Raw genomic sequence first — 17122 nt, 5'->3', positions numbered from 1 at the left:
ATACAAAGTGTATGGGGGCCCAGGTACTGCACTGGGGGACACTTATCAATGCCAACATTTTTATTTTTTTTTTAAACTATCATTTTCACAGGAGCAGTGATTTTAATGATGCTTAAAATTAAATGAAACAATAAAAAATAAAAATTCCTGGGGGGGGGGGGGGTCACCTTAATGTCCCTGTAAAGTGGCGCATCTGTACGATGTATGGAGCCTTTTGCAGCAATACTGACATTTCTAAAGGACAACATTTAATTTAAACTTTTTACGGCTGTAATGTATTGTCGGCTCCAGGCAATACAGATAAAAAAAAAAAACAAAATGAAAAAAAAAAACTGTCTATTGTTCCCTCCAAACCATACCAGGTCCTTTGGGTCTAGTATGGATTTTAAGGGGAACCCCATGCCAAAATGTAAAAAAAAAAAAAAACTGGCCTGAGTCCCCCCCAAAATCCATACCAGAGTTATCTGAGCATGCAGCCTTGCAGGCTAGGATAGGGGGGCGAGGGTGTTCATGTGTTCGGTTACATCCAGCCCATCCCTAGACAGAAATACAAATTCTTTGGCAGGTAAAAATTCAGCTTTAAAATCAATGTTGTTGGGACAGGGAGATACAGAAAAATTAGTCCCTGATCTAGCCCCAAAGGTACTATCAAAAAGGGTTTTGGGCTCAAATAAACGGAAATACAGAATTTTCTTCCCCTATCTTGATTTACTGAAACTGAAAAAATGATCTAGGACAAGTGACATACCGTTTGTCGCAGTTTCTTTTGAAAATTGGATTACATGGTGTTTCTAACTGAACTAAGATTCAGAGGAGAGCATTACCTTTGTTATGTACCTAAAACTGCAATTAGCTGGTCCCAGCTCTCACAGTAAAGGAGTAAGTCTCCTGTATGGAACAACCCGCTCCAATTTTTGGTTCCTGACCTGCAGGTTCAGAGCCTCATGGTAATAATAATGACTCAGTTTTAAGTGGGAAATGATGGAAAACCATTTCAATGAAATATCTTTGCCATCCTGGGGTGTCGCATCTGAAAATTTTGAGGGTCTGCTGAGCGATCATTCTACAAAGTCTGTTCTAGGGTATAGCACATATTCACTTTACACTCAGTTTGTTCATTTGCAGTTTGATAAGTCAGTGCCTTCTTCTCTTGCCATCATTTGGATCCCCTTGTTGCCTGCAGGAGACGCTAGCGAGCAACAACCTTCACATACACCCCATCTTTAGGCCGCAAAGTGGACAAGGTGGTGACCTGGAGGGGAATCTGCAGGAGAAGACAGAAAAATCCATTATTCCAGTCAGATAAAGGGATCATGGAAGATACCACAGACCCAAATGCAGAATAGTCACAGGCCTTCAACTTTGAACAAAATTTAAAGGAAAATTTTTGTTTAAAAAAAAATAAACACCTGGTTACACTGCTAACTAAAGGAGGATTGTGCACAGGAAAACCAAAAACCCCTACTCTGTTACCTAGCATGCCTCCGTTTGTATCAAGCAGTACCAACAATGTGCATAATAAGGAGTGGGACCTGTGTCTCCCAATGACCTCCAAAGAAAAGGATTTTATGAAGAGAACAAAAATGCTAATATTTCTTTCTCATCCAATGACAGATACAAGAAGTCATATAGTGTGAGGACATCCAAAATCAGTCCTACTACAAAAGCAACAACTGCTAACAGGCTTACAAAAAAAACAGAACTGGGGAATGCAGCCTTAGAGCTACCTTAGGGAGCAACATCTGAGAACCTACCAACATGACCAGCTGGAGAACTGATGCCCAAGAATAAGAAAAAATGGCCACTCACCTGAGAGTAATACGTTGACACAGAGGGAATCACAAACCATGGACCAAGCAAGAGACTGGTCAAATGGAACCCACCAAGAGGGGTAGAACTATCAACAAATTCCCATTTAGGGAAGAATAATCCACAACCTGACAATGTCAATAAGGAAAGGATCAAGGAAGGAAACTAAGAAGATGTCCTTGTAAAAGAAACAGTCTAATTAGAAGGCCCTAAGCCACCACTCCCCAGATCCCATAAGGGTGAATAAATGAAAATGTCGGGCTAAAGAAATTTTTGCGATACACAACCACCTTGCCAAAGTGCGACTTACCCAGAAAGAACTCTGAAATTGACTGGAAACAACAATGACCTGTTAAGGGTATGGAAGTGACTTGAGTCCCTCAGAGAATCCAGGATTCAATGTAACAGAGTCAGCATGACTTAATGGGTAAAATGCATGAGAAGCGCTCTAACAAGGGTAGGCAGAAGATGAATATACGATGCTACAGAATACACATCTGTAGCAGGAGATTAGTTTGTTCTTCCCGCAGGCAACCCAAAGTGACATGGGGTCCTCCTCTGACTTCTTTCACCTGCAACACATGACCTGAGAGGTACTTAGCTGGATGAACCTTTCCTCTATGTCCAGAAGTTGGGAAAAACTGGTCTCCAGATGATCACCCTTAAGAGCATCAGGGCATGTAAGAATGAAACCCATGAATGAGTCTATAACAGGAACCAAACTACCTCTCCTGATTCAGGAAGGACTCCTATTCCTTCTCAGTGTTGGAGATATACCAGTACCAAGATGGCGTCCAGCGGTGTCTGATCCAGGAGACCTGACAATGACCTGAATCCCAGGATTAAAAATGAATCACCTGTTCTGGAAATCCAGAATGTAGCCCCAGAGACAATAGTTCTCCAATGAGAGCAGCTCCTGCAAGGGTTGAGAGATGGGTAAGACCCTTGGTTAATGGCGGGGGGCATGAGGTCAGCCACAAGGTGGCCTCCCTTACTGAAAAGCTATGCTGGTTAACATTGCATACAGGTGACGGACAATCTCCAGCTGGTTTAGCCAGACCTGGCTGAATCTTTAAGGCAATTGGCCAATTAGTGAAAATCCTATTGGGGAAATGGTGACTGGAGATCTTCTGAATGTCCCAAATTAAGGATGCTATGGGAGCACACTAGGGCAGAAACTGGAGCCAGGGCAACACTAAGGCTTCAGAGCACTACAACTACAAACTAAGGCCATAAAACAATCAGTGCTGGTCCCAGCTGACCAAGTAGGTCAGAGTGTCCCTCTGAAGAAAGAGAAGGATGATGACACTGATGGGTAACTAGTGGTCCTACAAGTCTCAAGGAAAGAGAACTGCTCTGACAGAGGTTGGTTTCCAGGGTGAGACTCTGGGTTGAGGAGGCAGGAGAAGATCTGTTAATTTGTGCACTGGCATGAAGGAATAAAGGGTGAACAGCTGAAGAAAGTGCCAGAGGCAAGAGACAAGCCTGTAAGCCTAAAGGATCATTCTCTGCACTTGAATGCCTAAACCATCCAAGGACCAGCAATGATTAGCAAGCACTCCCCTAGTTAGAAAAGCTGGAACACAACTTTATACTGAAGACTCTTTGAAGATCTTACTAGTTTTCTTGCTTCCAGCCTTGCGGACTGCTCGAGAACCAGGCTTAGGGGATTAGGGGAATTCTACTTCAGGTCTATGGCACAGAAAAAGATATGATTTTTTAGGACAATACTATTCATTTAGGCTGGGGAAAGGTCAATTCAGAAAGCTGCCATGTAGAGACCAGCTCAAGCACCGATGTAGCAAAGAATCTTTAATGAAGAGAGAACTGAACAAGAATTAAGGAAAAAAAACTAGTGGAAAAAAAAGGTAAGACTTTTCCCAGCAGAGCTGAAGAAAATATGTCCTATAACACTAGCAAAAAACTGAGGCTTGCTGAGTGGAGGAGAAATTATCCCAGGCTGGCCTTCCATTTTTTTTTACCAGCATCCAATACTCCTGTAGACAGCAATATAACCCAACAAGTATATGACTTCCTGTGTCCCTCAACGAATAAGAAAAAAGGTTTAATAATTACTCTCATAGGCAGTGAGAGAAACGTTTGCTTGAAGATCTAGGACCCCCACTGGTATCCGATACTTCTAGGAGTGACAGATATTTGGAGGCAAATCTGCTAAGACTAGAGCAGCCAGAATCTGGAGCAGCTGGGCATGGCAACCAGATTATTGCTTTCATTTTCAAAGCTTAACTGAACAAGTTGAAGATAGAAGCTGGTTGGTTACCATGCACAGCTGCTTCAGATTCTGTCTGCTCCAGTTTTAGTAAAATTCCCCCCTGGTGTTTTTCCTTTCCAAAAATTATTTTTATTCACTTGCAACTTGCCTTTGAATTTGCTAGAAAATTTGGCTATTTCAGGAAAAGTCAATTCCTTATCACAACCCCCTCCCTCCTCACACTTTATTCTGAGAGTGTCTAAATACTGTCTATGCTGGTCCAGCTCCTCCCTACTTAACTTTTCTTGTAGCTGCTTTGGGAAGAAGCGAAAATTATTATTTAGTGTCACTTGTGTGACACACCTCTAAATCGGTTAGGGCTGCTGACATCACATCCAAGATGGTGGCACACAGCAGTCTTTAAAGTTACTAGAATCTCTTATGGGAAAACGTTTTTTGTAATGAATAGTCAAGTGACAGGGTCTGTCAAACAGCTAGCAGGAGTAAACTCAATGCCCAGTGGGAGGACCGAGTATCCATTTCTGAAAGTGTCGGAAACCAGCAACACCCCCAGTTCTCTAGAGCAGTGTTTCTCAACCTTTTTTCAGTCAAGGCACCCTCTAAAATTATGGACAATCTCGAGGCACCCTCCAAAATTATGGACAGTCTTGAGGCGCCCCATTCTAAAATCTTAAAACTACGCTTATAGTTTTACATAAGACAGCAACATCAATACACGTAGGACACCCAGCATTAGAGGTGATTTATTCTTCCAAAGCAAATACACTTTTGCAAACTGGTACTGACTAGTATTCCAATGTTTCTTTTCTCCCTAACTTAGCTAATGGGACCTCAAAGCTGAAGGAGAGAGGCAAGGGAAGGTCAAACAAGGATGATATGGAGGCAACTGACATCCTCCTTATCAACTGATGATGTCATTGGTCATTAGGAGGCTGGAAGCTAGAAGGTAGTAATGGTGAAGAATGAAAACCTGTGGCTTTGTGTAACTAAAAGGCAGGTTTCATCCACCTATCAGCCTTGTATACAATTGTGGGGCAATTTTTAGGCATTTTGCCAAGGCACCCCTGAAGAAACCTCAAGGCGCCCCAGAGTGCCTGGGCGCCCTGGTTGAAAAAGGCTGCTCTAGAGCAAAGGATGGACTGAACAAAAATTGGGTTAACAGGTTTTGTGTAATGTCACCCCATAAACAGCAGATGTCGCTCTTGCACACAACTACAGACATCTTTAAAGAATATGAATCTATACTGTATATCCCATCAGGACATTGCAAGTACCTGAGTGCGAGAAGAGGTCTCAAAGCGGAATTTCTGCAGAACACGGTAAAGAGTGATTTTGGTTTCCAGAATGGCGAGTCTCATGCCAATACAGCTGCGTGGCCCTGCTCCAAACGGGAGGTAGGAGAACGGGTGTCGCTTCTGCTTCTCTTCTGCTGTGAATCTGAAAGAAAGGATCAACATGATGTAAAGGATTAAATAGCGTCTACTATAGTGATACTGGGTGTTCTATCATGCTATGCTCGGAATGATGGGATCTGTAGTACCACCAGAGATACAGACAGCAACACCTGACCTAACAATTTAGAAAAGCAACAGGAACCTTTAAAGCGGTAGTAAAACAAAAACAAAAAAAAAAAGGCATAATGCGCTAGTATGCACCGCTATTAAGCACAATATGAAAGACTTACCTGAAAAAGAAGCCCTCCAGAGGCATGCGGTCATCGCCGATAGGGCTTCCATCTTCACCCAGTCTTCCTTCTGGGTTCGTAGCACCAACTATTTGAGTGGTGGAGCCGTGACGATGTCACTCCTGTGTATGCGCACGGGGCCACGACCATTACACAGCTCTCCTAATGGACAGCATACTAAGTATGCTGTCCACTCAGAGTGCAGTGTGCATGCTCCGGTGTTGTGACTGGTTGCAGAAATAGTAACTATCTCCTAAACAGTGCATGCTTAGGAGATATTCCTTGTACTTACAGGTAAGCTTTATTGTAAGCTTACCTGTGGGTAAAAGTCACCAAGTGGTGTTTACTACCGCTTTAAGTGCAGAAACATGGGAAATACCATTCTGATCCTTCAGCTTGTATAAGAGCAGTGTGTACAGCAAACTATGGGCAGCATTATGAGGCATACATCAGCCCCACCTGTGGATGTAAAAGCAGAACTCTAGCTGGAAAAAAATAAATATAAGATAAAAATAAATAGCCCATTACAAGAAAACAACAAAAAAACAGCTTTCACTACAATATTCACCTTTAATTCAGAGATTTTCCAACACTACTTTTTTTCAGCTGCTAGATGTCCTCAGTCTATTGGCTAGCACCATTTAACCCACTTCCTCTGAGCCCAGATCATCCTGGACCAACCTCCAGCCCACAACTACACAGGAAAAGGAGAAGCAGCACAGTTCATCTCATGTACCTTCATGGGGAACCTGAGATGACGACGATGTCCTCTCTTACTGCTTCAGTTCAAGCACCCTCTGGGTAGTGGGCCTGTGGAGAGTTAAGGGATGGAAAGGTGGTAAAAGTGCCAAGAGATGGTGATGCCACTGATGTCACTAGGCCTGGTGAGACCTGTTGTCACTTGGCTATAGGTGACAGAAGATGTAGGTCACTGACAAGAAGAGGACAGGAACAAACCAAGGTAAGCAACAGCAGGTCGAGACAGTACCGGAACAGCAGGCAGGAACGTATTCAGGGACAATTCGGGGCAGCAACTTGCAGGCAGCAAAGTACCAAGTTGTCAGGAAAAAATTGTATTAAGGTAACAAGCTGAGATCCATACAGGAGTAGGCGGGCAGATAGAAAACAACCACAGAGGAGTAAGGGAACAAGCCAGGTCAGTAATTGAGATCAAGGTCGGGTGCAGGATTGCAAGTCAAATAAGTACAGCTACAGATCTCTCAGCACTGGAGTCTTGCAGGTGCCAGATGTAAATAGCCTGCTTGGTACCACTATTCGCAATGACGTCCACGTGCAAACTGCAAGATGTGCACACAGATACGTGGTCATGCACAATTCAGTGAGCCAAACTTTGCACATGCATGGAATCTGTGTGGGTTGGCTTGATCTTTCCGACATCTCTGTCACTCTGCTTTCTCCTCCTATCAGCATGCTTCTTGTCAACACATGAGGCGATTGGCTCCTTATGCTTATGCTCCCTCTCCTAGTGTGAGTTTGACTGTACAGGGACCTCAAGAGGCTGATATCAGGTCAGGTATGTAGATTGCATGTATTTACATAAAACATTTGTGATGTATTGTTGACAGAGCTGCATGTCAAATTCACCATAGCACAATGAAATACGTCACAGACGTGATGATCTCTCTGACCCCCTGTGGTGCCTTGCCTGACTTGTATTACTCTGATCATGACAACACTTGCTCATTCTTTCTTTACCAGAATAACATTCTATATGGTGGCATCTGCTTCTTGCCTTATGGCTGGATTTTGGTCTGCACAGAGCTCTTGATGGGAATAGGTAAAGTACGTCTGTATATCTGGATTTATAACTGTTAACCTTTCCAGGAGCATTGACATTCATAGACTTTGCCATGTGCTCACTTTATATCTGGAGAGTAAATGTCAAATTTCCTCAGGACTCCCCATTTGTTCAAGACATATTATGGGATGGATTCATGAATATTGATCCAGCATGAGGACTTTAGTGAGTCTCGGATCATTATTTAAATGGACGCAATGTCATAGACCAACAAACCACCGCTGCTTCCTGATATCATATTTCAGACATATTTATGTTATCATTTAATCAAAGCAGGTCTTATTTTCAAGATAAGCCTGTTGAATAGTGTGCTGATGACTACATGTTTGCATTCAGAGACCGATAAATATAAGATTTTGGGCTGTTTTAGTACTATCTAGTTCAGCTTTTCACCCCAGAGGAATCCTTGAAATAATTTTGGAGGTCTTTGGGAACCCCTGCTGCATTCAAATACAAGAAGAATGTTATTTCGTGTGATTTATAAAGTTTTTTTCCCAGGTGTGTTATGGGCATATTACAGGTATTTTATAGGTGTATTTTTGCACATTTATCAAGCTTCAGAAGTTTGTTTCCTGGGCTGTGAAAAGGGGAGAAGAGCAGTTCTTTAGGAGGACAGGAGCTCTTCAGGCGTAGAAATGTGCATATCACACGTTTACAGGGGCTCTTATTGAAGTTTATGGGAGCAAAAAAATGCCCTAATATGCTAAAAAAGTGTACTTTAAGCATAGGACGACTGAGCATACAAATGTTTATCAGTGACAATTAGAAATAATGGGATTCTGCACGTTAAGCATAGTCATGCATAGAGAAATGAGCAGAAGTGTGTGAATGGGGGCTTAGAGTAAGGTAAAAATGCCACGAGTCTTAAAATACGATTTTTTTGCAATGGCTATCCTATTTGAAGCAACTGACGTGCTCTATTCTTATAATATTCATGGTGTGAACTCTAGTGTTCTTTTAGACCCCTTTGGAAGACCTCTTGTAGTACATTGTGAAGAATATTTGTAAAACAAGACATATTTGTTAGACTTACCAAATCTGACAAATCTTCATGGTCACCTCAATGAGAAAAAAATTGATTTTTGTCTTACCGTAAAATCCTTTTCTCTGGGGTTCACTGATGGACACAGCTCCATGTCTTCTAGACCATTGGGGCTTATGCTCTGGCTCTCTAGGAGTAGGACTAGGTGGAAACAGTTTTGGCTATGCCCCTGAGGCAGTCCCAGAGGGTATACCATCACTTCCTGCTATAGGACTTCAGTTTGTTAACAAGCAGTGTCAGAAGAATACATAACTCAACCCAACAGAAGAGCGGGTGCTGTGTCCGTCAGTGAACCTCAGAGAAAATCGGATTTTTGTAAGATCTTACCGTAAAATCCTTTTCTCTTAGCTCATTGACAGACGTAGTCTTCTTGATTCACAAGAACTGGGTTATGTTGTCTCCGCAGGAGTAGGACTAGGCACAAAGAAAAAACGTTCTGGCTCCACCCTAGGGGCAGTCTCAGAGGGTATATCCTCTTCCTGTCTGCTACAGAGAATCAGTTCTGTCACAAAGCAGCAACAGAGAATTTAACCCAACCCAACTCAATGATAGAGGGGCGGGTACTACGTCTGTCAATGAGCTAAGAGAAAAGGATTTTACGGTAAGATCTTACAAAAATCCGATTTTCTCTGTCGCTCATTGACATACGTAGTCTTCTTGATTCACAAGAACTGGGACATCCAGAAGCAGTGCCACAAATGAGGGGTGGGATTGACAGAAATCAAAATCCAATCTAGAAGGCCCAACTGGAGCCAACCAGAAGTATCAAAGGACTCATCGAGTAAACAGATGAGACCTACCCCACAAATCCTCGAGGTAGACCAACAGTCTCCTCAAACAGTGGCCTGCAGGAACCTTGCGGCCAGAAGAGGCATCTGACGATGCCATCACATAAACCTTATACAATATTGTAAAGGTATGAACCGACGACTAAACAGTCGCCTTGAAAACCTGAACCACTGACGCCTGATGGCGGAAGGTCCAGGAAACTCTAAGCGCCCGAGTAGAATGCGCCTTAACAGGGAACGGGGGATCCCGACCCTTAGATAAAATAAGCCTATACCACCGTCTGTCTGATCCATCTAAAGATGGTCGCAGCAGAACAGGCAACCCCTTCTTAGGGCCATCCGTGATCACCAACAGTGAATCCGTCTTACAAATTGAATCCGTAGTATTCAAATATATCCTGATCGCCCGAACTACATCCAAGGAATGCCATGCAAATTCTCGAGGATGATTGGGCTAAGGACATAGGAAGGACAATACACTGTCCTCATTCAATGAAACTTTGAAACCACCTTAGGAAGGAAGGATGGATTCGGATGAAGAACAACCTTATCCCTATGAACCACCAGATCTGGGGAACAACAGGATAATGCAGCCAGTTCTGACACCCTGCGTGCAGAAGTGATAGCCACCAAGAAGGCCACCTTCTGGGATAAAGTAAGCAAGGGAATCTCCCTGATATTTTCAAAGGGAGGTGTCTGAAGAACCGACAGCACCAAATTAAGATCCCAGGATGGTAACGGCGCGTGCACTGGCGGAGCCAGGTGTCGCACCCCCTGGATGAAATTCCGCACCAAGGAATGAGTAGCCAAAGGCTTCTGAAAGAAGATAGCAAATGCTGAAACCAGACCCTTGATAACACTCAAGGCCAGCTTCTACTCAACTCCCTGTTGCAGAAAAGCCAATATTCGGGCTACCGAATAAAGATGTAGATGGAACCCAAGGGATTCACACCACACAATATAAGACTTCCATGTACGATGATAATCTTTCTGGAAGTCGCTTTCCTTGTTTTAACTAGAGTAGGAATAACTGAAGCTGACAATCCCTTGTCCTTCAGCACCTGGGTCTCAATAACCAGGCCGTTTAAAACCAGCGATCGTAAAGCAGGATGGAAGATCGGTCCCCGAGACAGTAGATCCTCCCTGAGAGGAAGTCTCCACGGGACGACCGCCACCAGTCTGACCAAGTCGGCGTATCAAGCTCGACGAGGCCAGTCCGGAGCTACCAGGATTACTGGAATTCCTTCCTCCTCTATCCTGCGAAGAAGTCTTGGCAGTAACCCAAGAGGAGGGAAGGCATACATTAGCTGGTATTGCCCCCACGGGGTGACCAGTGCGTCTGCAGTCTCTGCTAGAGGATCGCGGGAGCGAGCCACGAATCTCTGTACTTTTTCTGTTGAATCGTGATGCCAACAGATCCACATCCGGGGTGCCCCAACGTAGGCACAACTGGTGGAAAACTTCTGGATGGAGGGACCATTCCCCCTGATCCGGAGTCTGACGGCTGAGATAATCTGCCTGCCAATTTTCCACCCCCGGAATGAACACCGCAGAGATAGCTGGAACAAATCGTTCCGCCCAGCGAAGAATGCAAGCCACTTCCTTGGCCGCTCGGACACTCTTGGTGCCCCCCTGGTGATTGACATAAGCCACAGCCGTGGCGTTGTCCGACTGGATCCGAACCGGGCTGCCCTGGAGCTGCTCGGTCCAGTGAATCAGACAAAGTCTGATCGCTTTCAGTTCCAACACATTTATCGGTAACCTGGATTCTTCCGGGGACCAAAGTCCCTGAACGGATAACAGACCGAGAATTCCTCCCCATCCGGATAGGCTGGCATCCGTGGTCACTATCGTCCAATATATTGGCAGAAATGACTTTCCCTGGCTGAGTATCGGAGACTGAAGCCACCAGACCAGAGACTCTCTAGTCTGTTTGCTCAATCGGATCCGATAGTCCAGAGATTCCGGATTCCGATTCCATCTGAGAAGAATCTCTTGCTGAAGAATTCGGGTATGGGACTGGGCAAATGGGACTGCTTCGAAGGAAGCCACCATCAACCCCAGAACCCTCATGCAACTCCGAAGGGAAGTAATAAAACGTAAAAGTGTAGCGCTAAAGAAAAAAATTGATAATCATAAAAGTAATAAATTAGTGTCCAAATGAATAAATCACTAATAATCACAATAATGTGTTTAAAAATGTCCAATTGAATGAGTCCCCAACAAAAGAACTGATGTGGAGAAAAAACATATATCCGCAAGTGCAATAATCCAAGGGGGGGAGGGATTCTTCCCGGGACACCAAGGGTACGTGAAGGAAGGGAACACCTCTGTGATGAAATATGATAAGCAGCTTACCAGATTTCCATGGCTGCTCAGATTAGTGAGTCAGCCTCTCCCAGCTGTTTAATCCAAACCACTGAAGGTCAGAAATTATATTACTTTGTCAGCTCCAAGGAACCACCACTCAAGATACAGGAGGATCAGTATAGGATTGGCACTCATCAATATATGTCATCAGTCATAAATGAATATGTGAAGAAAAGAGAGGCAAAGCCCATAGCGTAATCCCGTTTAAAACTTGAAATCTTGTTTATTAAAAGTTATACTCACAGTGTTTCATAAAATAACAGGCATATCAATGGCTATGTCAGGGATAAAGATGCGGCGTCCCGCAAGTGGTCCCAAATAGTAGATGATGAAGGCCGGCTAGTTTCATCATCTACTATTTGGGACCACTTGCGGGACGCCGCATCTTTATCCCTGACATAGCTATTGACATGTTATTTTATGAAACACTGTGAGTATAACTTTTAATAAACAAGATTTCAAGTTTTAAACGGGATTACGCTATGGGCTTTGCCTCTCTTTTCTTCACATATTCATTTATGACTGATGACATATATTGATGAGTGCCAATCCTATACTGATCCTCCTGTATCTTGAGTGGTGGTTCCTTGGAGCTGACAAAGTACCTATATAATTTCTGACCTTCAGTGGTTTGGATTAAACAGCTGGGAGAGGCTGACTCACTAATCTGAGCAGCCATGGAAATCTGGTAAGCTGCTTATCATATTTCATCACAGAGGTGTTCCCTTCCTTCACGTACCCTTGGTGTCCCGGGAAGAATCCCTCCCCCCCTTGGATTATTGCACTTGCGGATATATGTTTTTTCTCCACATCAGTTCTTTTGTTGGGGACTCATTCAATTGGACATTTTTAAACACATTATTGTGATTATTAGTGATTTATTCATTTGGACACTAATTTATTACTTTTATGATTATCAATTTTTTTCTTTAGCGCTACACTTTTACGTTTTATTGCATTTTGAGTCACTGTTGGTTGATTTTGTGTTGGCTGCTGATATTTATTCCTTTTTACTCATTATACTAGCGTGGAAATTTTATATTTTTATTCCAACTCCGAAGGGAAGACCAGCTGTTGGATAGTAACAACTGGACTACTGATTGAATCTTCCGGAGTTTCCTTACCGGAAGGAAAACTCTTGTCCTGAGTGTGTCTAGAATCAGACCCAGATATTCGAGCCTCTGGGTGGGAACCAGAAATGACTTTTGCTGGTTCACCAGCCACCCGAATTCCTGTAAAGAAATTATAGTAATTTCTAGGTTTTGTAGCAGGGTCTGAGGAGACTCTGCATGAAGCAGGAGATCGTCTAGGTAACCTAGAATCGATATGCCTCTTTGGCGCAGTAGTGCCAACATTGGGGCCAATACTTTCGTGAAGACCCGAGGAGCCGTGGCGAGACCGAAAGGTAACGCCACAAACTGATAGTGGTTCTCTTCTACGGAAAAACGTAGAAATCGCTGATGTCCTGCGAAAATGGGAATGTGAAGATAGGCGTCCTTGATGTCTATGGACGCAAGGACATCCCCTGAATGCAGGAAGGCTGCTACTGTGCGAATGGATTCCATCTTGAATTTTCTTATGTTGAGAAAGGAATTGAGTGCTCTTAAGTCCAGAATTGGACGCACTTTGCCCTCTTTCCTGAGTATTGTAAATAGGTTTGAATAAAACCCTTGAAAAACGTTCTGTCCAAGGAACGTGGACTACCACTCCTTGTTGTAGTAAATCCGTGACTGCTCTCCGCAGATCTTCTAAACGATCCGGGGATAGTCTGATATTGGAAGGGAAGAATCGCGCCGGTGGGAGAGATCGAAACTCGATCTTGTACCCTGACCTTATGATTTCGCAAACCCACTTGTCCGGGATTCTGGAAAGCCATGGATCCGGGAACCGGCGAAGACGTCCCCCCACCCCAATTATGGGTGGGGGCGCACCTTCAGGCTTTGGACGACTTATCTTCAGGTCTTGAGGGGGCGGGCTTTTGCTTGCCCGACCAACGTCCCCTGAAGGAGCTTTGGAGGACTTAATTTTTTCACCCGCGGGGCGAAAAAACTTTTTGTGAGCAGAGAAAGAAGGCCCTCGTCTTTGACGAGTTCCTTTACCCTTAGCATTTTGCGGAAAAAAGGTGCTCTTTCCACCCGTGAGATCCTTAATGATCTCATCTAAGTTGGCTCCAAATAAACGCTCTCCTAAAAAGGGGATATTAGCCAATGCTTTTTTGGAACCTTGGTCGGCTAACCAACCTTTTAGCCACAGTGTATGCCTGAGAACCACTGCTGAAACTGATGCTCGCGCCAAAAATAGAGTGGCGTCTAACGCCGCATCACACACAAACTGTAACCCCTGTATCATCTGTTCCAACAAATCTGATACCGCCTGGGGGACCTCTTCTAAGTCCCGGCGTAACCATTTGCTAGACAGAAAAAAACTGATTCTCTGTAGCAGACAGGAAGAGGATATACCCTCTGGGACTGCCCCTAGGGTGGAGCCAGAACGTTTTTTCTTTCTGCCTAGTCCTACTCCTGCGGAGACAACATAACCCAGTTCTTGTGAATCAAGAAGACTACGTCTGTCAATGAGCGACAGAGAAAAGGATTTTACAGTAGGACAAAAATCCAGTCTTCTCTTTCGTTCACTAGCGGACACAGCTTCAAGTCCCAAAGCAGTATCAACATGAGGGGTGGGAAAATACAGCAATACTGTACATATAATTCCCAACAAGGCTAAACATAGCCAACCAGGAACAACTGAAACTCACCACCAGGAAAAAAATACACCCTCAAGAGGCAGAAGCCTCTGCAACCGCAGCCTGCAAAACTGTGCGGCCAAAAGCAGCATCCGAAGATGGAAATACATCCACCTTATAGAACTTTGTGAATGGATGTAGAGACGACCACGTAGCTGCCTTGCACACCTGAACCACTTACGCCTGATGATGGAAAGCCCAGGAAGCACTAAGCGTCCTCGTAAAATGCGCCTTGACAGGGAAAGCAGGAACCTGCACCACCGTCTGCCTGATCCATCTGGAAATGGTCGCAGCAGATGCAGCCTGCCACTTACGAGTTCCATCCGTAAGAACAAAGAATCGGCTTTCCGAATCTACTCTGTCACCACCAGGTACACCAGAATTGCCCTGACTACATCCAAATAGTGTAGAGCAATTTCTTTAGGATGTTTTGGGCTAGGACATAAAGATGGCAACACAATATCTTTGTTCAAATGAAACCCCGAGACAACCTTAGGAACGAACGCCTGACAGGGTCCTAACACCACTTTGTCTCTGTGAACCACCAGGTAAGGTGACCAACAGGACAACACAGCCAACTCCGACACCCTACGGGCAGAAGTAATAGCAACCAATAAGGCCACCTTCTGCAACAGAGTGAGCAAAGGAAGTTCACAAATGTTTTCAAAAGGATGCTTTTGAAGTACTGACAGTACCAAATCGAGATCCCACTGAGGTACCAGGGATCACACCAGAGAAGCCAAATAGCGAACTCCCTGCACACTCACACCAAGTAATGTACGCCTTCCAAACTTGATGATAAACCTTCCTGGAAGTAGATTTCCCAGCTTTCCTAGGAATCACTGACTGCGACAGCCCTCTGTCCTTCAGCACCTGGCTTTCAATAGCCAGGCAGTTAAAGCCAGCGACTGTAAAGCAGAATGGAAGATTGGTCCCTGAGACAGAAGATCTTCCCTGAGAGGAAGTTTCCAAGGAACGTCTGCAACCAGCCTTACCAGGCCTGCGTACTAAGACCAACGAGGCCAGTCTGGTGCCACCAGAATGACTGGAATCCCTTCCACTTCGATTCTGCGTAGCAGTCTCGACAGAAGTTGCATTGGGGGAAAAGCGTAAATCAGACGATACTGACCCCAAAGGGCCACTAGGGTGTCTGCGGCGTCGGCCAGAGGATTCAGAGACCTTGACACGAACCTCTACACCTTCCTGTTGAGACAAGAGGCCAACATTGGAGGTCCCCCACCGAAGGCACAGCTGATGAAACAACTCCGGGTGAAGAGACCATTCTCCCGGATCCAACGTATGCCGACTGATATAGTCCGCATGCCAATTCTCTACCTCCAGAATGTGCACAGCAGAGAGGGCTGGAACATTTAGTTATGCATACCTTAGGATGCGGGCTACTCTCCGGACTGCCAGGGCACTCCTTGCGCCCCCTTGATGATTGGCATATGCCACAGCCGTAGCATTGTCCAATTGTATCCACACAGGGCATCCCTGCGGACGATCCGTTTACAGGTACAAAGTCTGATCGCCCGTATCTCCAGTATGTTGATCGGCAGACTGGACTCCTCTCGAGTCCAAACACCTTGGATTGAGTACACTCTCCACCCGGACAGACAGGCATCCATGGTAATCACTGTGCAATACAGGGGAAGAAAAGAATTTCCCAGGCAAAGCGCCGGGGAGCACAGCCACCATATTTGAGACTTGTACCCCCATTCAACAGGATCAGATCGTCCAACCACAGCAGATCCTTGTTCCATTTGGCCAGAATCTCTCTTTGCAGAGGTCTGGTATGGAACTGGGCAAACTGAACTGCCTCGAGGGTGGAAACCAAATCAGACACAGCACTTGCATGCAAGTCCTGAGCAATGACCGACGGTTGGACAACAGGAGCCGAATTGCATCCTGCAACTTCAATAGTTTTGCCTGTGGAAGAAACATCCAGGCCGAAGCTGAATCCACCGTTAGACCCAAGTAGTCGAGCTTGGTGGACGAAATCAAAGCCGATTTCTGAAAATTCAGTGTCCATCCGAATGCCTGTAGCGCTCGCACAGTAATGTCCAAGTCGACTACTAGAGTCGAAGAAGACTCTGCATGCAGAAGAAGATCGTCCAGGTAACCTAGTACCACGATCCCCTTCTGCCGAAGCAAGGCCAACACTGGGGCCAAAACCTTTGTGAACACTCAGGGTAACGCCACGAATTGATAATGCTCCTCGTCCACGGAAAAACGAAGAAACCGATGGTCCTGAACATATATTGGAATATGAAGGTAAGCGTCCTTGAAAATCGATAGAAGCCAGAAAATCCCCTTGATTAAGGAAAGCCAGTACTGTGCGGATGGACTTCATCCAAAAATTTATGAACCCGCCCAAAGTGGTTCAGACCCTTGAGGTCCAAGATCGGGCAAACCTTGCCTTCCTTCCTGGGAACGGCAAACAGATTTGAATAAAAACCTTGAAAACGTTTAGACTCCGGATCGGGCACAATGACTTTTTGTGCTAACAGGTCCTGAACTGCCCCATAGAGGCCCTGCAGCAGATCGTGAGACAGGGGTAAGTTGGAAGCAAAGAACCATGCTGGAGGCAAGGACCGAAACTCGATCTTGTAACCAAACCAAATCAGTTTGTGG

The 17122-nt window shown here is 44.8% G+C and overlaps 1 protein-coding gene across 4 annotated transcripts in view; it reads right to left on the bottom strand.

The window, feature by feature from the left end:
• Positions 1-653: 653 nt before the first annotated feature.
• TBXAS1 (thromboxane A synthase 1) overlaps positions 654-17122 on the bottom strand; it is a 166699-nt gene continuing 150230 nt past the window's right edge. For all 4 annotated transcript variants that reach the window (XM_082256148.1, XM_082256146.1, XM_082256149.1 and 1 more), the window contains exons 13-14: positions 5317-5479; positions 654-1264 (exon numbers count right to left, since the gene is read on the bottom strand). In XM_082256148.1, coding sequence (XP_082112274.1) covers positions 1190-1264; positions 5317-5479 — 238 coding nt within the window. In that variant the 3' untranslated portion in view covers positions 654-1189. The remainder of the gene's footprint in view (positions 1265-5316; positions 5480-17122) is intronic.

Source organism: Pelophylax lessonae (genome assembly GCF_965119305.1).
Source record: "Pelophylax lessonae genome assembly, chromosome: 4".
In the NCBI taxonomy this organism is placed as follows: Eukaryota; Metazoa; Chordata; class Amphibia; order Anura; family Ranidae; genus Pelophylax; species Pelophylax lessonae.
This window is presented reverse-complemented; position numbering and strand designations above follow the sequence as displayed.